General features: G+C 48.6%; 1 protein-coding gene across 3 annotated transcripts; it reads right to left on the bottom strand.

Annotated features, from left to right (window-relative positions):
* Positions 1-2,414: 2,414 nt before the first annotated feature.
* Positions 2,415-12,513, bottom strand: SUMO3 (small ubiquitin like modifier 3). Of its 3 annotated transcripts, XM_068973006.1 has the most exons (6): positions 11,679-12,015; positions 11,053-11,386; positions 10,758-10,852; positions 7,787-7,915; positions 5,460-5,531; positions 2,415-4,149 (listed from the first exon to the last, which is right to left on the bottom strand). In XM_068973006.1, the coding sequence occupies exons 2-6, from the start codon at positions 11,168-11,170 to the stop codon at positions 4,057-4,059; spliced, it is 507 nt and encodes a 168-aa protein (XP_068829107.1). In that variant the 5' UTR covers positions 11,171-11,386; positions 11,679-12,015; the 3' UTR covers positions 2,415-4,056. The 3 variants fall into 3 exon arrangements, with proteins under 3 accessions (XP_068829107.1, XP_068829126.1, XP_068829117.1); XM_068973016.1 differs by lacking the exons at positions 10,758-10,852; positions 11,053-11,386; positions 11,679-12,015 and adding an exon at positions 12,402-12,513 and having other exon boundaries at positions 2,417-4,149; XM_068973025.1 differs by lacking the exons at positions 5,460-5,531; positions 10,758-10,852; positions 11,053-11,386; positions 11,679-12,015 and adding an exon at positions 12,402-12,513.
* Positions 12,514-24,010: the final 11,497 nt, after the last annotated feature.

A 24,010-nucleotide genomic window follows, 5' to 3' on the forward strand; every position in this document is an offset into this window, starting at 1 on the left:
GTCACCCGCGCAGTTCAGAGGCGGTGACTTTCAGGTGCAACTGCAATTAAGGCGAGAACATCCACGCGGAGAGCGGTTGGTGCTCGATGACGACTCTCACACGGTTTTAGGTTTGAAAAAGTTGGATTGGCGATTGTGGCCGTTTTATGCTCTGTCAGTCTGGGTTCAGCTTGGCCTGGAGAGGAGCTTTGGAGACCGAGGAGGGAGCAGAGCAGCAGCCAGACACCCCCCCACCCCACGGTGGACGGGCTTCCCGCACAACCGCAGCCCACCGCCCCACGCCCCGCACGCCCCAGGCAGCGGCCCCCTCGGTCTTCCCCTAGTCCTCTGCCTCAAGAAGCCAGCATCCACTCCCGCTGCTCTGACTTCTCCACTGACTAGTGTGTATCAGGTCACTAGGATGAGTCCTTTTTTCATTATTATTCATGGTGGTTCTACAGCTGATTGGCCCATTGATCTATCTATTCCTCTACTGTACTTCTTAGAACCCCATTCCTAAAAGTTTTTATCTTCACAACACTTATTCCAACATACTGTTGTGTAGAATTTTCTACATTATGCCCTGTGGAGTTTTCTAGTATAATATATATACGACTTATTATTTGTCTTCTTTACCCAGAAACATGTCCCATGAGGGCAGGGAGTTTTTGTCTCCTGTGTTCCTGGATGTGGTAAGCATCTATTGAGTTGAATAAAACCGTGCAAATAAACCTCACAATAATGCATGTATGGCAGTAGAGGCATCAACAAAAATTCAGCCTGACACTGTCTTCTCAAATGACCATTGTGATTTATATGAAAACACTACTTTTAAACAGTTCCAAAAAGTAATGGGTTTGCAAATACTCCTGAGGTTTCCATCTCGCATTCAAGTAGTTTCCTTCTCTGTGATCCAGCTTACACCCCATCCCCCCACGCAGGTCAGGGATCAGAGGGCAACTAAACAATTCTTGAAACGGCGCAGAAGTGCAGGTGATGAAAAGTACTATCATCAACATGTGGCTCAGACAACAGCACCCATTAGATGCTGGGTGTTTTCTGAACTGCACCCACGTCTGTCACTTGCTGTCTTTGAGGTCATTCTGTTGTAGCAGTGTGTGTTCAGTTTGTTCAGCAGTGTGTACCAGGATTAGTATCAAGTGACAAAAACCCAAAATATGAGGTGCTTCCATCTAGTCAAGGCTGTGGTTTTTCCTATGGTCACGTATGGATGTGAGACTTGGACTGTGAAGAAGGCTGAGCGCCAAAGAATTGATGCGTTTGAACTGTGGTGCTGGAGAAGACTCTGCAGAGTCCCTTGGACTGCAAGGAGATCCAACCAGTCCATTCTGAAGCAGATCAGCCCTGGGTGTTCTTTGGAAGGAATGATGCTAAAGCTGAAACTCCAGTACTTTGGCCACCTCATGCAAAGAGGTGACTCATTGGAAAAGACTGATGCTGGGAGGGATTGGGGGCAGGAGGAGAAAAGGACGACAGAGGATGAGATGGCTGGATGGCATCACTGACTCAATGGACGGGAGTCTGAGTGAACTCCAGGAGTTGGTGATGGACAGGGAGGCCTGGCATGCTGCGATTCATGGGGTCGCAAAGAGTCGGACACAACTGAGCGACTGAACTGAACTGAACTGAACATAATGGAAGTCTCACCTTTCTGTGGCTGGTGGGTCAGGCTCACTTCAAGGATACTTACACTCCCCTCCGTGCATCCTTGCTGAGATTCAAGTTGAGACTAGGCATCCTGTGTTTTATTCGCTATATCTGGCAATGCTCAGCTCAGGTCAGCTGGTCCTGGTGTCCGAAGGGTTCTGAGCACCCGGTATGTGATACTTACAGGCTTTCACCCACTGGACAGACCAGCAAGTTCAGAATGAACTAGTTTCTTTGGGAATTGAAGTTCTGAGGTATAAAAAGGGTCTGCTTTTTGCAGATTCTTTCCATAAAAGCTGTGTCATGGAGCAGCTGAGATTAATGGGTGCACTCCCACCTGTGCACCCCAGCCAAGCCGGCACCACCCATGTGCCTGGGGCCAAGGGGTCCTGGGGTGTGGGGTTTTGGTACTGAAACTGGGAAAGTGCCAGCTGGGACCCAGGGCACCCATAATAGAATCAGTAAAGAGGAGCCTGTCTCCTACTGAAGCATCAGTTTAACCCAGTGATTCTAGGAGCTGATTTAATGTAACAATATTTTAATATATCAGCAGGTCTGTTATTCTAAATACACCATCTGCACACATTTCTAAGATAAAAAGACAAACTCCAGGACACTGCCTGCTTGTCACGCAGATGCTGGGGGTAGGACTCAGGCAGCACTGCACTAGGGCTCCCCAGAAACCGACATGTGACCCTCCCCACGAGCACAGGGCCTGCTTTCCTGGGCTCCACAACCCCCCCCACACACACACCTTCTCTGGGCCATGCTCTGCCTGCTGCTGCCATAAACAAGTCACGTGCTCGCTGCCCCTGAGCTTTCAGCCTGTGCTCACCTCCCCAACCACCCTGATACAGTATCACAGTGCAACACAGACGTTTCCAAAACAGTGTCAACTCACTTCCATTTCAAAACAGATGAGGGAGCAAGTTGTCAGCTGCACTGCACAAAGGAAGACAGTCTCACATTCAAACACGAAAAATATCAAGAAGCCCAGAGTCATGGTAACCCCTCCAGGAGCCCGAGAGGGAGGAGGGCTCTGCAGGGGAGGGGGCGGCCTCGGCAGGGATGTCACAGCCTGCAGGAGTACGGGAGGTGAGCCAGCCTTCAGATGGAAGTCAGAGTGGTCTTGCTGAAGAGTCACTGCAAATACTGAACGTGACAGGATGTCCAATCTCCAAATGCAGTATAGAATAGGAGCCGAGAGACAGAATACCAAACTATATTTACTGTTGACAGTAGTAAAGGACAACAAATAATGTACAAATTGGGGAATAAACACAACAGAGCCGCAGACACCCTGCCTGTGCCCAAACAGCAAGGTACAAAGGAAGTGCAGACTTCTCCAGCAAGGTCTCAGGCGAGCAGGAGATGATGGTGGTTGTCCTGCCCAGGTGACCAAAACAGGCAGCCAGGGGCCATCAGACAGGAGTGAGTCCACACGGAAGGGCAACAGGACAATCATTAGAGGTTAACCAAAACAGACCCCAAAATGCACAGAACTGAAATCACACGTAACGTAAGCTCCATACCAACTTGGGGAGCAGAGCACGGTCCTTGGGGAGAACCTGGGGGCATCTCTCACTTGTAGCCACACTCCGAAGCAGCTCTTTTACACAAAAACATACCAGCAAAATCAGCAATATTCTATCTTCCTTGTTTACATACAGACCACTGTTACTCATCAGAAGCAAATACTGGAGGAAATCTGAGGCCCTGGCACTGTGACCACAGCACACGTGTGGGACTTACTTTCTTCTCTGTTAAGAAATGGGGAAAAGCCCATTTTTGTTGTGTCCAAGCAGCGTCACTGGCAGTTGGTGGCAATGGGTCCCAGGGCCCCAGACCCCGCCAGGGGCTGTGTTACTGACAAACTTCTTACCTTATAAGAAACATTCCAGTATTTTCCCTTCAACTTTACTATGCTCTGGCAAAGCTTACGTTTTTAATATTTAGCATTAAAAAAACCTGTGCCCGCAAGAAATAGTAAGTGAAAGTGTATCTCCCATACCAACCATGACCCCAAAACTCGCCCCACAGAAGCACTCCCAGAGTAGTGACGTTCTCTCCATGACTGGAATGAGGAGGGTCAACACCTGGAGTGAGATCCCCATCTAGACAGAAGCAGGCATTCAGGCCACAGGCTTGGAGAAAATGTCATAGGAGGGAGAAAAAACAAAAAAGTAAAAACAAAGCCCAAGTCCCTCACCACACATTTTACCCAAACACAGGTACCAGGTGATGGGCCTAGGGAGGCTGGGGACCATCACCACGGCGGCACTCAAGTGCATCAGAGCAAAGTCCTTCTGGGGAATGTCCTCGGTGTCCGAGCCTCCCTGCTGATGGGCTTGGCCACACGTCCACTGTTCAATAGCAAACACAGCACAGTGCCACGAGGGGATGGGGGCTCTAGAGGCCGCTCCCCGAGAGGCAGCTGGCCACCCTGGAGCCCCCCGTCTGCTGCTGGAACACGTCGATGGTGTCCTCGTCTTCCATCTCCAGCTGCAGGCACAGAAGGTGTGTCAGTGTTTTCTCATGCTGGGGGGAGGGACCCGCCCCCACGCACCTGAGCCCACCCTCAAGTCGGCACATGAGGACAGAGACTCAGCTATGGCTTTCCAGTTAGCCCGCTTCTTCCCCAAGTTCTTCTAACAGAATCCACAACACTAGGGCCTTGACTGACAAAGAAACTAAGTCCCATTAAAAGCAAAGTGTCTCAAGTTTTACTGAGAAGTATACAAAATCAGATTTCAGCTAGGAGTGACCAGAAGCGCTGAATCCTGGGGACCTCAGAGGTGAGGGGTGGAGTCCACACGGGTGCTGCCAAAGCCAACTCCGTCCCAAAGAAAGGGGTCCCTGCTGGCCTCCCCATCCCACAGAGTAGCATCCTGCTCAGAAATCAAGAGCAGTACCCCTGAGTGGGGTGGGAGGGCAGGGGGAGGACTCCTGTTGCAGACATGACCCAGCACGCACATCAGTGCAGAGGCTGGGGGAGCCCACGGCTGCCCTCTCCCTCCATGTAAGGGGCATGCAGCTCCCCACAGGAGCAGAGATGAAACCTCTACAGAGCAGCCCTTTCACACTGAAGCCTGGCTGATTCTCCCCACGCTCAACCCCACAGTCGTCTGGCCGACAAGTGACAGGGGTGCAGCCTGGACCCCAGGCTCTCCCTCCACGAGGAGAGACGCGCGGACCTGACAGAGCTGCACGTGGTGGCTGATGCTGGAGGAAACGGAGCACACTGCACCCCTCTCCACTCATGCCCCTTGGCGTCAGTGCTCAGAGGGCAGGAGATAGAGGCGGGAATGTAGCTGCAGACTAACGCTGCAGGGCCAGTGTCCCGACAACACGCGGTGGTGATCATATCTGCCCAGCTCACCTGGAGTAGGGGTGGGGGTGGGGTCGGGGGTGAGGACGCTGGGCCTCGGCTGTGACCCTGGACCACCTCAGCTAGAACCCAGCCCCCCTGCTCCTTCTCCCAACAGATGAGGCTGACAAAGTACATTTTTCTCATTTGAAAACTAAACCTCAAAATTACAAAATCTAATAATCTAAGCCGTTAAGAAAAGGTAAGGGGAATTCACTGGCCATCCAGTGGTTAGGATTCTGCGCTTCCACTGCAGGGGCGTTAGTTCAATCCCTAGTCAGGAACTATAAGCCATGCAGCAGGCTACAAAAAAAAAAAAAGGAAAGAAAATGTACAGTGTTCCATATGAACAGCGATCAGTAACTCTCAAACGTGAGCGTTCCTGCTGGCAGCTACCACACAGAGGTCGGAGTAGCCCTTGAGTGCCGACCTGCTGGGTTCCTACCTGTGCTGGGGTGTCTGTTTCATTAATTGGTTGTCCATCAAACCTGAATCGAATCTGTCTCATTGACAAGCCCTGAAAAGAAAAGCAGTTATCACTGTGTAAGTATTTCCTGCTAACACATTAGTTCAAAAAGAATCACACATTCATCAAAACACCAGACTTGTGAATACACGGGTTTATGACCCAGTTGACTACAAAGTCTCACCAGTGGGCCTGAAGCTCTGAAGCAGCTAGAAAACAACAGAGAGTCCCCCCCGGAAAAGGGAGCCACAGAAAACAGTAAGAACAAGGACTTTTGAAAATCTGAAATTATGACAGACACAAGACCACCCATAAAAAGTGGGAACACGAAGTCGAGAAAACCCAGAAAGGAGACCAACAGCGACAAACCCCATGCACAGCTGGAGGAAATGACCCAGATGCACACGCCTGGCACAGGTGACTAAATCGGATGGAATCCCACTGGAGAGGGACACAAACTGTCTCTGACTGACAGAAGGTCCAGTTCCTGAACTGAACTGAGCTTCTAGACCAAAAGGCCGAGAACATGCCCGGAAGAGTCTAAGACAAAACTGCCTACCTAAAAGCCCAAGAATAAAGTCCTGAAAGCTAGCAGAGATAAACCACATTACAACAAAGGACCGAGAATCAGAGCGTCACTGAACTTTTCACACAAATGGGGGAAACTAGAAGAATATGATGCAGGAACTCCAAAAGAGGAAAATGAATTTCAACTTAGAAATTTACGTGCAGTCAAATTACTCAAGTGTGAAGGTTTATAAAGCAAATCACGTTCAGAGAAGCAGTATTCTTCATATGCTTTCTGAGCAAGATACTGGAAGATATGCTTTATCAAGACGGGAAGAAGATTAGTCCAGAAAGATTAGTCCAGGACGGGGGGCCGAGGATGTGGGCAGGATTCCCGGGAGGCTCTGGGAGGACCGCAGAGAAGCAGCCCAGGAGGAGCAGGAGGGAGGGGCCCGGGTGGGAGACAGTACAGCACGGCAGGAAATGCAGGGCATAAAGTCACGACGGGACACCCTGAAATCGACACACACAGCCACCATGAGACCAAGAACAACAGGACTCAGACGAGAGCCAGCAATAAGCACAGCCTGCTACGTGGCTGGGGTGGCTGCCTGGTCACAAAAGCAGATTCCAGAGCAGGCTGGGTGCATGGAGGGGGCTGGGTGCGGGGGCAGAGGCTGGCTGTGTGGACCATGGGTCAGGGCAGAAGTCCCACCTTTCACAGGTAAAAATAGTCTCCAAAATCCAAAATTTACGAAACAGAAGCACAAGTATATTTACCAAGAAAAAGTGGAAAAAAAAAAAAAGCTGGAATTGACAGTGACCTCCTCTGAAGAGCAAAGCCTGAAAAGAGGGGAGAAAAAGAGGAAGGCATGGAGCTTTTTTAGATGTTTTTAATAGTAACAACAGGCCAAGGCAAGGGTTATCAAAGCTAAGGGTGGAAACTAAGGTCAAGGATTTCCGAATCCCCCTCAGAGGACTGGCTCCTGTGGAGAGCACCAGGGGCCCCAGGGCACAGTCTGACACACACACTCACACTCACACACACACACACACACCCCCACCCCCCCCACACACACACACACTCACGAGAGCGCGCTGGGCGTCACTGTCTCTGATCACCATGGGAGGGCGCCAGTGAGGCGGCTTTGTCTTGTAAAGCAGTAAATAAAGGGAAGTGATGGATGTGAGAATTGGACAATAAAGAAAGCTAAGCACCGAAGAACGATGCTTTTGAAGTGTGGTGTTGGAGAAGACTCTTGAGAATCCCTTGGACTGCAAGGAGATCCAACCAGTCCATCCTAAAGGAAATCAGTCCTGGGTGTTCACTGGAAGGACTGACGTTGAATCTGAAGCTCCAGTATTTTGGCCACCTGATACAAAGAGCTGACTCATTTGAAAAGATCCTGATGCTGGAAAAGATTGAAGGTAGGAGGAGAAGGGGACAGAGGATGAGATGGTTGGATGGTATCACCGACTCAATGGACATGGGTTTGGGTGGACTCCGGGAATTAGTGATGGACAGGGAGGCCTGGCGTGCTGCGGTTCATGGGGTCACAAAGAGTCAGACACGACTGAGCGACTGAACTGAACTGAACTGATTAAGTGTGTCTGGAGCAAACTGCCAGGGCAGTGTCTCCACAGACACGGAGGAGGAGGGATGGAATCCGTGAGAACCCACTGCTCAGATTCCAACAGCACCAGACAGCTGCCCCGCCCGGGGAAGCCCGGCCAGCCTGGCCAGCACATGAGCACACACACAGGCCCCTGCAGGCACATTCCACCACCCCTCCCCACACCTGGCGCTCGCAGTAGGCCTTCATCAGCTTGCTGAGCGGTGTGTGTCTCTTGATCTTGAACTGGACCACGGAGCCGTCCTGCCCGGCCACCTTCAGGTTGATGTGGTCGTTCTCCGTCTTCACTCCCTCCTGCAAAGAGACACGCATCTGGGCCTCCACCTGTCGCCCCGCAACCTCCACTGCTTCCTAAACGACCCCAGCAATTCAGTCACTGGTGTGTCTGTCGTATTCCTATACCAAACTGACGTGTAACTTCTATTTGCTGAGTCAGGCAAATGCCCTGCCAACCTCGCGTTTGTCACAAACGTCGGCTTAAGGGGAAAAAAGTCTGCCTAACACCAGAAAACAAGAGAGAGAAGACCCGGCTTTGTTTTAAGGTTGCTCTTAGAGTGGAGCACAAGTGACTTATACTCAAGTGTGAGGGTGAGTCAGACACCAGAGACGTTTCTGGCCAGAACAGCAGGCTGCGCAGTGGCTCAGGGTCCAGACTGCCCGCGGCTTCCCCGCTTGCCTCCCAGGGAGGGCCACCTTCAAGTGTGTCCCGGGTCGCCAGTCCCACCTGAATGGGGTCACCGCCCTATCCCATCCTGACATGACCCATGGGACGCTCCAAGCTGCTGAGCAATCAACAAGGTCTCTGGTCCTTGGAAACTACTGGAAGTTGATGCAAGAAGCTGGTGTTCTGAGAGCACACTGCTGGGGAAAAGAGGAGTCTGCTTTTTCACAAAATGATGAAGCTGACCTAAGTCAATCTGCATAGTCTGGATGGAGCCCAAAGTGGGTTTGTGTGCTGTCCCAGCCAAGTTCTCCTCTTCCTGGCGCTCTCCTTCCCCACTGCTCCCCCGCCCAAGCCCTGGGACCTGCTCCCCGCCACATGGAGGGGAAAGGAAAGGAGGCCCCTGGAGCCAGAGTAGGGGAGCTCAGACTGGCTCTGAGAAGTGGTCCCAGTAGGCGAGACTCTAGCAACGAGCCCCCATCTGATGAAGCTGGGGGTCCCACAATCAGCACCTCACCACTCCCCAGAAACCAAGGATGCTTTTGCTTTTTCATCTTTTCAAATAAAGGTTTTATTTTTTAAAAATCCCACATTTCCAAAAAAGTTGCCATGCAGAGGCAGAGCGCTCCTACACGCCCCACTGGGTCTCCTTGGTGTTAGCATCTCACGCGCTGCAGTGTGCCTCCTGCCCAAGAACGCAATGCTAGCACACCGCTAGCGACAGAACTGCAAGCTTTTTCGTATTTCACCAGTTTTTCCACTAATACTCTTTCTCTGTTTTGTATTTCACAATTTTTCTCCACTAATACCATTTTTCTGTTCCAGAATCCAATCCAGGGTACCTCCTTGCATTCACAGATATGATTTCCTATCCATTTATTCTTTTATTTCTTTGCTGCTTATTCACTGTGTTAAAATACACATAAAATTCACCACCTCAGCCATTTTTAAGTGTACAGTTTGTAGTATAAAATACAACCATTGCCACCATCCATCTCTACAACTCTTTTCATCTTATAAAACTGAAACTCTGTCCCCATGAAACCCTCACTCGTCCTCCCCCAGCCACTGGCAACCACCATTCTTCCGCTTCCATGAATCTGACTCTTCTAGGGACCTCCTCTAAGTGGAATTACGGTATATGTTCTCTTGTGACTGCCTTACATCCATCAGCATAATAATGTCTTCCAGGTTCATCCCTGATGTAGCAAGGGTCGAGATTTCCTTCCTTTTTAAGCCTGAATAGACCAGGCCTGCCTGGTGGCTCAGGTGGTAAAGAATCTGCCTGCAATACACGGAGACCTGGGTTTGATTCCTGGGTTGGGAAGATCCCCTGGAAATGGAAATGGCTCCCACTCCAGTTATTCTTGCCTGGAGAATTCCATGGACGAGGAGCCTGGCGGGCTATAGTCTGTGGGTCCACAGAGCTGGACATCACTGAGCCAGTAACACTTTCACCCAGCAGTAGAGCTGCTGGATCATATGGAAATTCTGCTTTTAATTCTTTGAGGAACTTCCATTCTCTCTTCCATGGCAGCTGCATCATTTGACATTCCCACCAACAATTCCAACTTCTCCGCACCCTCTCCAGCACTTGCTGCTCTCTGCTTTGATTTTTAAAGGCGCCATCCTAATGGGCGTCAGGCAGCATCTCGCCGTAGTTGTTTGCATTCCCCTGATGATCAGTGATGTCAAGCATCATTCCATGAGCTTCTTGGCTATTCGTATGTCTTCTCTGGAGAAATGTCTATTCAGGTTTTTTTGATCATTATTTTAATGAGGTCAGTTATTTTCTTGTTGAGTTTTAGGAGTTCTCTATATAGTCTAAATATTGATCCTTTATGAGATATGCCATGTAGAAGGAAAATCAAAAGGGAGTCGGTGTTGCTCAGAGAGCCCCTCAGACAGAACCCAGAGACCACTGAGGACGGGACTCACGCTCATCTCAACCAGGATGGAGTTTGACCTGTGACCACATCCTATCCTGACGAAGCATCCAGGATACCTGCCCAAAACTTGAGACGCCTGTGGGACCCTGACTCTGAAACAACACGTGACAGCCACCCCTTCGGGACACACATTTCTTTTATGTCAGAGTTCAACCTTGTGGCTCTTGCCTTTGTAAGCCCCTGATTCTTTCTCTTACCCAGAAAGCTCTTTGGTTTACCCAAATCTGTGTCTCCCAAATCACAATTCCTAACACCCCAAATTACTTTCTTATTGGCAGTCTTCTGTGGGTTTCCTTGGGTTGATAGTGGTTTGAAGATATCATCTCCCTTTTCTGTGGTTGCATTTTTACCCTGTTCTTTTATCAGTGTCTTTTGATGTATAAAATTTTTAAATTTTCATAAGTCATTTTTTTTTTCATGACACCTGTGTCTTTGGTGTCATAATCAAGAAATCACCACCAAGTCCAATGTCGTGGAGTTTTTGTCCTATGCTTTCACCTAAAAGTTATATTGTCTTAATTCTTACATTTAGGTCTTTGATCCATCTTGACTTAATTTTCGCATTTAGTGTTGAGAAGGGTCCAACTTCATTCTTTTGCACATAGACAGATGATGCATTTACTTTAACGAAAAAATATGGGTGTGTTTAAAACAGAGAGATGCAGGGACCAGAACACAAACAGAAAGAGGGCGGTGGCTACAAACCAGGCAGAGGAAGGCCAGACCCGGGGTGAGTCCCTAATCATCAAAACTTGGGAAAAAGGAAAGGGAAGGAAGAAACCCTGAAAACCAGAGCAGGGTTCACCCGGTCAGTCCCCTACCTGGACTCTCCAGGGGAGGCAAACTGTCTTCCCAACTGGTCCACAAGGTTTTCTTTGCACCAAGATGGCCTGGGGTGTGCCTCCTACCCCTCCCCTCCAGGCCCGAAGGAGAGAGCATATCTGAGCCAGAGCAGCCCGGCAGGAACAGAGGCCACCGAAGACAAGGGTGGGGCGTGAGGCACAACCAGCTTGCTATCTTGGAAGCAGTTAAAACAAGTTAATTCTACTGAACTAGGCCTTGGACATTGAACACGTGGGAGTGTTACACCCAAAGGATCAGTATTGGGCGTATTTCACTATCTCACTGCATTTAAACTCAGGAAGAGGAGACCACCTAGAGGGCATAAGGAAAGGCAGTTACATCTGCTCCCACCCCCACCGGAAAAGCAAAGGCAGCTCCGAGGAAGCTCCAGGGCGGAAAGGGCAGCGTCCACCGGGGCCCCACCGTGGGATCCCGTCCAGGGGCTCCGTGCAGGCGCAACCAGCCCGGCTCTGCCTCCCGTACGCACTAGGGTGCGATCTCCAAGCAACAGCAGCGGGGTAAGAGAGAGGCTGCGCGTAGAGCAAGAGTGCAGACGAAAAGCTCCAGAAACCCATTTCCAAGACTAATGTTCACGACCGCGGACCTTCGCGAGTACTGCCGGCCAGGGCACCAGACTGCAGAGCGCACACCCGGCAGCGGCGACGCGGGATGGGCGCACACCCAAGGGGCCGCAGTGGATCCAGACAAGTCAGGCCTCTCGGAGCCCCTGCCCAGCCTGCGCCCTCTCGGCGCTCCGCAGCGAGGACTGAGGAGGGGACCACGCGCACGCGGGGCAGTAGAGCCCAGGCTGGCCGGTCCCCGTGAGGGGCATAGTTAGGGAGGGTCCTGGCGAACGAAGAGGTCCTGGGGAGGGACGGCCCCAGACAGGGTTTGGGGACGCGGGCGATGTCGGCGGATGGAAAGGCTCCAGACTAGAAGCTCCGGCTCTCCCAGACTCGGGCCAACGGGGCGGGGCTCCCCGCACGGCGGGCCGGGTTGGAGCCGAGGGGTGGAGTTCGAACAGTGGACGCAGGAGCCGGGCGGAGTCGGAAAGCGAAGGCGGAGTCTGGGTAGGGGCGGTGCCTGGAAGGGGCGGTGCCTGGAAGGAGGGCGGGGCGCGAGACCGGGCGGGGGGAGGGGAACCGAGCGGGGCACGGCGGCGTGGGGGAGGGGTGAAGGGAGAAGGGGGGAGGGGAGGCCCAGCGGCGCGGCTCGGCATGGGTCCCAGCGGCCGGCGGCGGAGGGCGGCGGGGCCCGGAGCGCGGGCGCGGGGGCGGCGCGGGCGTGGGGGCTGAGTCCGGCCCGACCCCCACCCGCCGGCCCTTACCTTGGGCTTCTCCTCGGACATGGCTGCGCTCGGAGGGCAGCGGGACGGCAGGCAGCCCCAGGCGAGCGACTCACGGTCTCGGCCCGCCGCTCTCCCGCCGCAACTGCTCGCGGGGCCGCGCTTTGCCCCCAAATCCCTGCGCGCAGGTTGGCCGGCGAGGGTCACGTGGCAGTCGCGCGTGCACGAGGCGCGCTCCCGGACGTCGGGCGCGTGCCCGGTCGGCCAGGGTTCCTGGCTGTTGGAAATGCGTCACCGGGCGGGTCCTGCGCGGTCAGGCGTCTGGCCTTCGGGGGTGCTCCGGGCAGCGAGGCCTGGGGCCGCTGGAGGAGTAGGGGCGCGCTGCGACTCGGGGAGCGCACAGAGCAGCTAGGGTCGAGGTCAGGGGCGGTGCATAGGGCAGCTGGGGTGGCGAGGGGTAAGCTGTGGGGCAGGGGGCGCTGGGACTCAGAGGTGCCCGGGGCCGCGAGGGTCCGGGGAGCCGCTGGAAGGCGCGCGGGGACCCCCGAGGGGGCGCACTGGGACCCCCAAGGGTGCACAGAGATCCAAGCCATGAGGCCTGACACCCGATCTTGTAGCCCGAGAATGGCCGGTTCACCTCTTCAGTCCCCGTCTCCCAAACTGGCCACTCACCTACCGCAGCTCCACCAGCCAAACCCCAATGCACTCACTGACTCCCGTATAGTGCGTATAGTGCGTGCCTTTCTCAGAAGGAAACAAAGAAAATAAAGCCAGCCAGAAGAATCACCTCCACAGTGGCCCCAGGAGACCTGAGTGAAAGAGCTGCTCTGGAGGGGACCCAACGCTACTAGGAAAAGCCAGCTAACCTCCACTGAGGAGCCGAAGGTCAGGTCATGAGGAAGTGGGAGTGAGGAAGAATGCCTACCAGGCCGACCCACCTGGCAGCTCCGTCCACAAAGGACATATGGTGTGTTCATTCAGCAAGGCCACGCAGGCTCCAAAGTCCGCTGCCTCCACCCTGAGCTTCGGGTGAACAGAGGCATCAAGAGGCCTTTCTAAGAGGGCCTCGGGGTGGTGGAAAGTCTCTAGTTCCATCCACTTTGCGATCTGTGCTCCCTGAATGTGTGTGGCTCCTTCCTCTCCCCTTGTCCAGCCCCCTGCAGGGTCCTTCTGAGCCTGGCCAGTGGAAGCTGAGCACCTGGGGAGACAGTGATCTAGCCCATTGGGTTTAGCGCATTTCCTGTCAATATCGAAAGGCCATAAAGCCAAGTTTTCATGGACCTTAATCTAACCGTTTTTGACTCTTAAAAATTCACTTCTTGGGACTTCCCTGGTGGTCCAGTGGTTAAGAATCTGCCTTGCAGTGCAGGCAATGCTGATTGCTGGGTTGGGGAAACTTAAGATCCTATTGGATGTGAGCCTGCATGAGGTGCTAGGAAAGCTCCCGAGTGATGCAAAGAAGATGCGCCACAACTAAGACCTGAAGCAGCCGAAATAATATTTTTTAATTATTTGAGAAAAGAGAACACTGACAAAACACTGTCAAAATCAATGGGAGAGGGAGAAAGAGCGCCCCAGAATGGAGCTGCCACATCACAGACTAAGTCTCTCAGTTGACAGGTGTGGTCAGACCTGAGCTCCCATCTCAGCCAGGTCCTAAAGTTTGGCCCCTGTCATTCTGGAATGTAACCAGCGGTGTTCCAGAGGATCTTGGCACAGTGGCCAGCTCAAGGGGTGCTTCCTGGAGAAGGGAGTCTCTCGATCCTGCCCCTTCCAGGACAGAGGTGGACATCTGGGACCAGAATCACCCACTGCCCCCAGACGACTGGCTGTGGTGTAGTTTCAGATAGGCAGTGTTCGGACCCATCAGTGACTCTTAAGACACCAGCAGCTATAAAATATGACATTGTTTCCTTTAACACAGACACATTAAACTATGCAGGTTACAGGTTAGAATTGATGAAATACAGTATCTAAATGTGTTGCAAAAGGAATTAAACTACAGTTCATTCATATAATGAACAGCTATGCCACTATTAAATGTGTAAAAAAAAAGGTTGATAACAGGAAAAATATGTTCATATGTTGAGTTTTTTATGAAGCAAATTATAAAACCATTATGGTTTTGAACAACCAGAAAATGTGTATAAAAATATTTTAAAAATCTGAAGACACCAGATAGCTGCCAAAACAGAAAAGACTTTTTCTGAGGGGTGAAGATCCCCGAAAGACAGGAAGTGGTTTTCCTTTTCAGGTATTTGATGATTGGTATGATGGGGTTGCAAACAGACACGACTGAAGCAACTTAATTCGCATGCACACACAATGTATCAGCTTCCCAGGTGACGCCAGTGGTAAAGAAACACCCTGCCCATGCAGGAAACAAGCGATGGGTTGGGAAAGATGCCCTGGATTAGGAAATGGCAACCCACTCCAGTACTCTTACCTGAAAAATTCTGTGGACAGAGGAGCCCGATGGGCTCAAGTCCATGAAGCTGCAAAGGGTCAGACATGACTGAGTGACTGAGCACCATTTATATATTCTTACTATATTACATATTCTATTCTAGTTTCTCATTTTAGAGCTAGTATAATTTCCTTTGCTTTCATCCTTGCTCTGCTGCTTTTACTAACCAGGTAACCTTGGATGCAAAACTTGTGCCTCAACTTCCCTGTGAAATGGCTCAATAATGGTACCCAACCCCCTCCAGTATCCTTGCCTAGAAAATCTCATGGACAGAGGAATCTGGTGGGCTGTAATCCATGGGGTCGCAGAGAGTCAGACACGACTGAGCGGCTAACACTTACTCACCTCATTCCATTAATCTGTATGAAGGTAGGAGAGTGCAAGTCATGTAAGTGCTACGTAAATATCGTCCGTTATTTTCTACTGTTTCCTTTTACCTGTTTTTATGACTATGTTAATTGGTTCCATTTTGTTGATGTGTTGTTCTTGCAGTGGTTTGAAAGTTATTTCTCATTTTCTTGGGAAAATCCAGTCCCTCTGCTTCTATTTTCTTCTAACCTAACTTCCAGTTCAGAATCATCTCTTCCACTGTGTCTAATCTGTTGTTAAACTCATCTAGTTTCAACAATTGCATTTTTGTTTACAAATTTATATTTTTGTATAGATTTCACTTATCAGCTGAAGATTTCCATCTCATAAACTATTTCCTTGAACATATTAAAGTTATTTTTAAACCTATCTAATAATGTCAGTGGATTCATTATTAATATATACATATTTCTTTCCCCTTGGTTTTGATCATTTGACTTCTGGTTTTCTCCATGAACGTTCTATTCTGAATATTGTATATGAAGATATTTTAGGGAACTTGAGGCCCCAAGTGATGGTGTTTTGTTAATGGCTATTGACCTGCTACCTCATGTGCTGTGTGTGTGCTTGGATGCTCAGACATGTCTGACTCTTTGCGACTCCTTGGACTGTAGCCCTCCAGGCTCCTCTGTCCATGGGGATTCTCCAAGTGAGAATACTGGAGTGGGTTGCCATTTCCTACTCTAGGGGATCTTCCCCAACCCAAGGATCGAACTCACATCTCTCGTGTCTCCTGCATTGACAGACAGATTCTTTACCGCTAGCACTACCTGAGAAACCCAAGAATAAATAAATACCAGTAATCACACTAGATGTTAGTGGATTAAGTTGTTCAATTTAAAAGACAGTTGCTTCCCAAATGTGTCAAAAAAGTACAACTATGTTTGTAAGCGGTACAACTGAAGAGTAGAAGAAAAGGTAAAAATAAAAGGCAAATTCGCTATAGCTTATAACAACTTTTATATCAGATAAAATACATTTCAAACCACAAAGCATCAAATGGACAATGAGAGATACATTCGGTTCAGTTCAGTTGCTCAGTTGTGTCCAACTCTTTGTGACCCCAGGGACTGCAGCATGCCAGGCTTCCCTGTCCAACACCATCTCCCAGAGCTTGCTCAAACTCATGTCCACTGAGTTGGTGATGTCATCCAACCATCTCGTCCTCTGTTGTCCGGTTCTTCTCCTGCCTTCAGTCTTTCCCAGCATCAGGGTCTTTTCCAATGAGTCAGTTCTTTGCATCAGGTGGCAAAAGTATTGGAGCTTCAACCTCAGCATCAAAGAGATACATTATCAATACATTAGTAACAGGTCCATTCCACCAAGAAGCAGGTAGGAAACTGCAAATAGGAGTCTGACTCTGTTTTTTTTTGTTTTGTTTTTTGCTTGCTTGTTCTAGGTTATTCACTTTATTGACCAGAAGATCATCACAAAGAAAAAATTGGAATCCCTTTTTATCCATTATTATTTTTAATTTTTATTTTATATTGGAGTATAGTTGATTTACAATGTTGTATTAGTTTCAGGTATAAAGCAACTTGATTCAGTTTTACATACCCATATATCCATTCTTTTTCAATTCTTCCCCATATAGGTTATTACAGAGTGCTGAGTAGAGTTCCCTGTGCACTGTAGTAGACTGTTGTTGATTATCTATTTTACTATTTTTAAATTTTTATTTATTATTGAAGTGTAATTCAGTTCAGTTGCTCAGTCATGTCCGACTCTTTGCAACCCCATGGACTAAAGCACGCCAGGCCTTCCTGTCCATCACCAGCTCCTGGAGTCCACCCTAACTCATGTCCACTGAGTCAGTGATGCCATCCAACCATCTCATCCTCTGTCGTCCCCTTCTCCTCCTGCCCTCAATCTTTCCCAGCATCAGGGTCTTTTCCAGTGAGTCAGCCCTTTACATCAGATGGCCAAAGTATTGGAGTTTCAGCTTCAACATCAGTCCTTCCAGTGAACACCCAGGACTGATTTCCTTTAGGATGGACTGGTTGGATCTCCATGCAGCCCAAGGGACTCTCAAGAGTCTTCTCCAACACCACAGTTCAAAAGCATCAATTCTTTGGCACTCAGCTTTCTTTATAGTCCAACTCTCACATCCAAACATGACTACTGGAAAAACCACAGCCTTGACTAGATGGACCTTTGTTGACAAAGGAATGTCTCTGCTTTTTAATATGCTCTCTAGGTTGGTCATAACTTTCCTTCTAGGGAGCAAGCATCTTTTAATTTCATGGCTGCAATGACCATCTGCAGTGATTTTGGAGCCCCCCAAAATAAAATCAGCCCACTGTTTCCCCATCTATTTGCCATGAAGTGATGGAACCAGATGCCATGATCCTCGTTTTCTGAATGTTGAGCTTTAAGCCAACCTTTTCACTCTCCTTTCACTTTCATCAAGAGGCTCTTTAGTTCTTCACTTTCTGCCATAAGAGTGGTGTCATCTGCATATCTGTTATTGATATTTTTCTGTATTAGTTTCTGCTGTACAATGAGAGGAATCAGCTGTATGTATAAATATATCCCCTCCCTCTAGGACCTCCCTCCCACCTCCTTGCATCCCACCCCTCTAGGTAACTGCTGACATCTTTGAGCCTCATCCCTGAGTCTTTTCTTCCTCCGCACAACTTAGCGGACAGAAAAGAAAGCCTGGAAATTGGTACAAGTGGGAAATTCAAACCATACAGGAGGCACCTGCCCGTGCCGGAACCCTCATCAAGGCCCCACCCCTAACACAACAGAAGCCCAGGTGCTTCTCCTTTCCTGGCTCTCAAGTCATGTTTAGACCAGCTTGAGGGGCCTGCACTGCTCACCCCAAAAAGCCTCCTTGTGTAAGGGATAAACATTTCCATACTTTCTTAGTGTGTATGTATTGTTATCAGTCTTGACGGCTGGACCAAAATTTGTGTGAAAGTCCATCTTCTTTCTGAAAGATGTCACAATGACAAAAACTAAGTAAGCATTTAGAAGATCTGAGTAACATAATAATCTTGCGATAAGCCTGCACTTGTATTACAACATGGTGGAGTAGAAGGACATTCATTTATCTTCTCCTGTGAGAACTCCAAAACTGCAACTAACTGCTGAACAACCATCAACAGGAGAATGTTGGATCCCACCAAAAAAAGATACTTCACAACTCAGTGCAAAGGAGAAGCCCCAACAAGACACTGGGAGGGTTGAAATCGCATTTAGAATCAAACTTCATACCAGCCAGAGATGCTTGGAGGGTTCAAGCAAAATGTTGTGCGCAACAGGACTCAGGGAGCCCACAAGGGACTGAGCCAGACCTGTCTTTGAGTGTTTAGGCATCTCCTGAGGAGGCATGGGTCAGCAGTAGCCTGCTGCAGGGGCAAGGGCTTTGGCTGCAGCAGATCTGAGAGGCGTGTGAGCCCCACCATAGCGCCACCAAGCTGACAACCCATACACTGGAGAACAATTATACCAAAGAAGTTCTCGCACTGTTGCAAAAGTGCTGGGGCCCACAACAGATTTCTCAACCTGGATCTGGCAAAGGGACTTAGAACTCCCAGGGAAATTGACTTTGAAGGCCAGTGGGATTTGATTACTGAACTTCCACAGCACTGGGGAAACAGACTCTTGGAGGGCACAAACAAAACCTTGTGTGCACCAGGACCCAGGAGAAAGGAGCAGTGACCCCACAAGAGATTGAGCCACACTTGTCTGTGAGTGTCCAGGAGTCTCTGGCAGAGGCATGAGTCGACAGTGGCCTGCTGTGGGGTCAGGGCACTGAATACAACAGTCTTGGCATAAGTCCTTTTGAAGGAGGTCTCTATTTCCCCTACCATAGTTTGGCCTGAGGCACCCCAACCACTAATGCCTCAGGCCAACCAGTCCATCCTAAAGAAAATCAGTCCTGAATATTCATTGGAAAAACTGATGGTGAAGCTGAAACTCTAATACTCTGGCCACCTGGATATGAAGAACTGACTCATTGGAAAAGACCCTGATGCTGGGAAAGATTGAAGGCAGGGGAAGAAGGGGACGACAAAAGATCAGATGATTGGATGGCATCACCGACTGGATGGATGTGAATTTGAGTAAGTTCTGGGAGTTGGTGATAGACGGGAGGCCTGGTGTGCTGCAGTCCATGGGTTTGCAAAGAGTCAGACACCATTGAGTGACTGAACTGAACAGAAACTACAGGGAGGGAACACAACCCCACCTGTCAACAGAAAATTGGATTAAAGATTTACTGAGCATGGCCCCACACATCAGAGCAAGACCCAGATTCCTCCACAGCCAGTATCTCCCATCCAGGAAGCTTCCATAAGCCTCTTACCCTTATCCATCAGAGGGCAGACAAACAAGATGGAAACCACAATTACAGGAAACTAACCAAACTGATCACTTGGATCACAGCCTTGTCTAACTCAATGAAACCATGAGCCATGCCGTGTGTAGGGCCACCCAAGATGGACAGGTCATGGTGGTGAGTTCTGACAAAACATGGTGCACTGGAGAAGGGAATGGCAAACCACTTCAGTATTCTTGCCTTGAGAGCCCCATGAACAGTATGAAAAGGCAACAAGAGAGGACACTGAAAGATGAACTCCCCAGGTTGGTAGCTGCCCAATATGCGACTGGAGAAGTAGCTCAGAGAAGAATGAAGAGGCTGAGCCAAAGAGAAAACAGTGCCCAGTTGTGGATGTGACTGGTGATGGAAGTAAAGTCCGATGCTATAAATGACAATATTGCATAGCAACCTGGAATGTTAGGTCCATGAATCAAGGTAAATTGGAAATAGTCACACAGGAGATGGCAAGAACGAACATTGACCGTTTAGGAATCAGTGAGCTAAAATGAACTGGAATGAGTAAATTTAATTCAGATGACCATTTTATCTACTACTGTGGGCAAGAATCCCTTAGAAGAAATGGAGTAGCCTTCACAGTCAACAAAAGAGTCCAAAATGCAGTACTTGGGTGCAGTCTCAAAAACAACAGAATGATCTCTGTTTGTTTCCAAGGCAAACCATTCAATATCACAGTAAATCCAAGTCTAGGCCCTAACCACCAATGCTGAAGAAGCTGAACACTTCTATGAAGACCTACAAGATGTTCTAGAACTAACACCAAAAAAAAAGATGTCCTTTTCATCATAGGGGACTGGAATGCAAAAGTCGGAAGTCAAGAGAAAACTGGAGTAATGGGCAAGTTTTGCCTTGGAGTACAAAATGAAGCAGGGCAAAGGTTAACAGAGTTTTGCCAAGAGAATGCACTGGTCATAGCAAACATCCTCTTCCAACAACACAAGAGACAACTCTACACATGGACATCACCAGATGGTCAATACTGAAACCAGATTGATTACATTCTTTGGAGCCAAGGATGGAGAAACTATATAGTCAGCAAAAACAGAACTGGGAGCACTGAAGAAAGTAGGGAGAACCACTAGGCCATTCAGGTATGACCTAAATCAAATCCCTTACAATTATACAGTGACAAATAGATTCAAGGGATTAGATCTGATAGAGTGCCTAAAGAACTATGGAGAGAGGTTTGTAACATTGTACAGGAGGTGGTGATCAAAACCATCCCCAAGAAAAAGAACTGCAAAGAGGTAAAATGATTGCCTAAGGAGGCCTTACAAATAGCTGAGAAGAGAAGAGAAGTGAAAGGCAAAGGAGAAAAGGAAAGATATACCCATCTGAATGCAGAGTTTCAAAGAATAGCAAGGAGAGATAAGAAAGCCTTCCTAAATGATCAATGCAAAGAAACAGAGGAAAACAGTACAATGGGAAATACTAGAGATCTCTTCAAGAAAATTAGAGATACCAAGGGAACATTTCATACAAAGATAGGCACAATAAGGAACAGAAATGGTACGGACCTAACAGAAGCAGAAGATAATAAGAGGTGGCAAGAATACACAAAATAATGGTACAAAAAAAAGATTTTAATGACCCAGATACTCACGATGGTATGATCACTCACCTAGAGCCAGACATCCTGGAATGTGAAGTCAAGGGGGCCTTAGGAAGCATCACTACAACAAAGCTACTGGAGGTGATGGAATTCCAGTTGAGCTATTTCAAATCCTAAAAGATGATGCTGTGAAAGTGCTGCACTCAATATGTCAGCAAATTTGAAAAACTCAGTAGTGGCCATAGGACTGGAAAAGGTCAGTTTTCATTCCAATCCCAAAGAAAGGCAATGCCAAAGAATGCTCAAACTACTGCACAATTGCACTTATCTCACATGCTAGCAAAGTAATGCTCAAAATTCTCCAAGCTAGGCTTCAATAGTATGTGAACTGAGAACTTCCAGATGTTCAAGCTGGATTTAGAAAAGGCAGAGGAACCAGAGATCTAATTGCCAACATCCACTGGATCATAGAAAAAGCAAGAGAATTCCAGGAAAAAACATCTACTTCTGCTTCATTGACTACACTAAAGCCTTTGACTGTGTGGATCATAACAAATATAAAAAATTCTTAAAGATAGTGGAATACCAGACCACCTTACCTGCCTCCTGAGAAATCTGTATACAGGTCAAGAAGCAACAGTTAGAACTGGACATGGAACAACAGACTGGTTCAAAACTGGGAAAGGAGATCATGAAGGCTGTATTTTGTCATCTTGCTTATTTAACTTATATGCAGAATACATCATGCGAAATGCCAGGCTGGATGAATCACAAGTTGGAATCAAGACTGTCGAGAGAAATATCAATAACCTCAGATATGCAGATGACACCACCCTTATGGCAGAAAGCAAAGAGGAATTAAAGAGTCTCTTGATGAAGGTGAAAGAGGAGAGTGAAAAAGCTGGCTTAAAACTCAACATTCAAGATCATGGCATCTGGTCCCATTACTTCATGGCAAATAGATGGGAAACAATGGAAACAGTGACAGACTTTATTTTCTTGGGCTCCAAAATCACTGCAGATGGTGACTGTAGCCATGCAATGACACTTGCTTCTAGGAAAGAAAGCTATGACCAACCTAGACAGCATATTAAAAAGCAGAGACATTACTTTGCTGACAAAGGTCTGTCTAGTTAAAGCTATGGTTTTTCTAATAGTCATGTATGGATGTGAGAGCTGGACTATAAAGATAGCTGACAGCTGAAGAATTGATGCTTTTGAACTGTGGTATTGGAGAAGACTCTTGTGAGTCCCTTGGACTGCAAAGAGATCAAACCAGTCAATCCTAAAGGAAATCAGTCCTAAATATTCATTGGAAGGACTGATGCTGAAGCTTAAGCTCCAACACTTTGGCCACATGATGCAAAGAACTGACTCACTGGAAAAGTCCCCAATGCTGGGAAAGATTGAAGGCTGGAAGAGAAGGGGACTACAGAGGATGCATGTTATCACTGACTCAATAGACATGAGTTTGAGCAAGCTCCAGGAGCTGGTGATGGACAGGGAAGCCTGTAGTGCTTTAGTCCATGGGGTCGCAAAGAGTCGGACACGACTGAGTGACCGAACTGAACTGAATGCATAGAGAGAGAACTTGGAAGCCAAAGAAAGCTGTATGTACTATTTTTCATCACCTTGGAATATTTACAAAGTTTGAGCACATATTAGGTCTCTAAGAAAACTCAAGAAGCAAAATCCTGTGGAGGGTGAGTTCTGCCTAGGATGTGGAAAGCTGGGATGATCATTATCCCGGTCTACAAATGAGAAAAGTTGGACAACCTAAAAATTACAACTTTTCTTAAACCCATCAGAAAACTGGGATTTTGACTTTCCAGTGTGTAAGTTTAGGGTCCTCTCCCTAATCGGTCTGCTCTTACTTTCAGACTGAAGCTTTCAGGCTCCTCAGATAGATGCTCACTTTGTCTTGTCCGCACCAGAAGTCTCTCAATATTAGAAGGACAGTTTTCTGGGTATAGAAGTCTGAGCCTAAAGTCTTTAAAGGTATCACCTCACTGTCATTATTGTCAGAGTACATCCAGGCCCAGCCCTTTGGTGGTCTTCTGTCTCTGGAGAGGAAACAGGGTCACTAAGTCCCACCCCAAAGTGCAAGGACATGAGATCTGCATCCATGTGAACCTGCATCACGGCAACAACCTGCCGTGATGAGCCCAACCTGCCACGCCCCATTCCAGAGCAGTCAGTGCCCAGAAGCAAGCTGGAGGGTCCATCACACTGAGGGGAGTGAGCCTGGAGAGAGGCCCTCCCCATGGTGCAGGTGCGCAGGGCAGGCCTGGAGTTCCAGGCAGAGTGGGGACACTGAGAAAAACCTTCCAGCAAACCATCCTCCACCCTCAGCACGGGTGATGCTGAGGAATGTGAGGTCAGTGGGCACTAAAGGTAACCATGGCAACCACAAAACCCAGAGCCAGTCAGCCCCGTAGCTGCCTGACCCCTGCAATAGCAGCCAAACAGAAGAAAAATGTCCATTTCCAGATATAAATACTGTTAACCGCAGTCTCTATTGCCCTCCAGACAGTATCTTTCTCTCAGTAATTACAAGACACACAAAAAAGAAGGAAAAACTCCCACAATCAAGACACAAAATCACCAGAACCAGATTCAGATGTGACTCAAATGCTGGGGTTGTCAGACCGAATTGATATTAAGCCTCTAGAGGAAAGATAACATGAAGAAAAGAGTGGAGACTTTGAGCACAGAGATGGAGACAGAAGGGGCCCATGGAAATTCTGGAAATAAAAACAGGGGAACAGAGATGAAGGATCTTCAACAGTCTCATAAGGAGACTCAGTACAGACAAGGGGAAGAACCATGAGCTTTGAGATAAGACCATGGAAATAACCCAGACTAAACAGAGAGGAAAGATGGGCCCCACCCCCAACAGAACAGAGCAAACAAAAGCC

The sequence above is a fragment of the Capricornis sumatraensis genome, chromosome 1, assembly GCF_032405125.1.
Source record: "Capricornis sumatraensis isolate serow.1 chromosome 1, serow.2, whole genome shotgun sequence".
In the NCBI taxonomy this organism is placed as follows: domain Eukaryota; kingdom Metazoa; phylum Chordata; class Mammalia; order Artiodactyla; family Bovidae; genus Capricornis; species Capricornis sumatraensis.

What these genes read in the sequence shown, in the direction of transcription:
- SUMO3 (XM_068973006.1), bottom strand. Translation starts at nt 11,170, where the DNA reads ATGCTCTCTCCTTCGGGCCTGGAGGGGAGGGGTAGGAGGCACACCCCA. An exon ending in GCCTCCCCTGGAGAGTCCAG is followed by an intron (nt 10,853 to 11,052) that starts GTAGGGGACTGA and finishes TTTTCGTTAAAG; the next exon opens with TAAATGCATCATCTGTCTAT. An exon ending in AAACAGACACCCCAGCACAG is followed by an intron (nt 4,150 to 5,459) that starts GTAGGAACCCAG and finishes CTGTGCCTGCAG; the next exon opens with CTGGAGATGGAAGACGAGGA.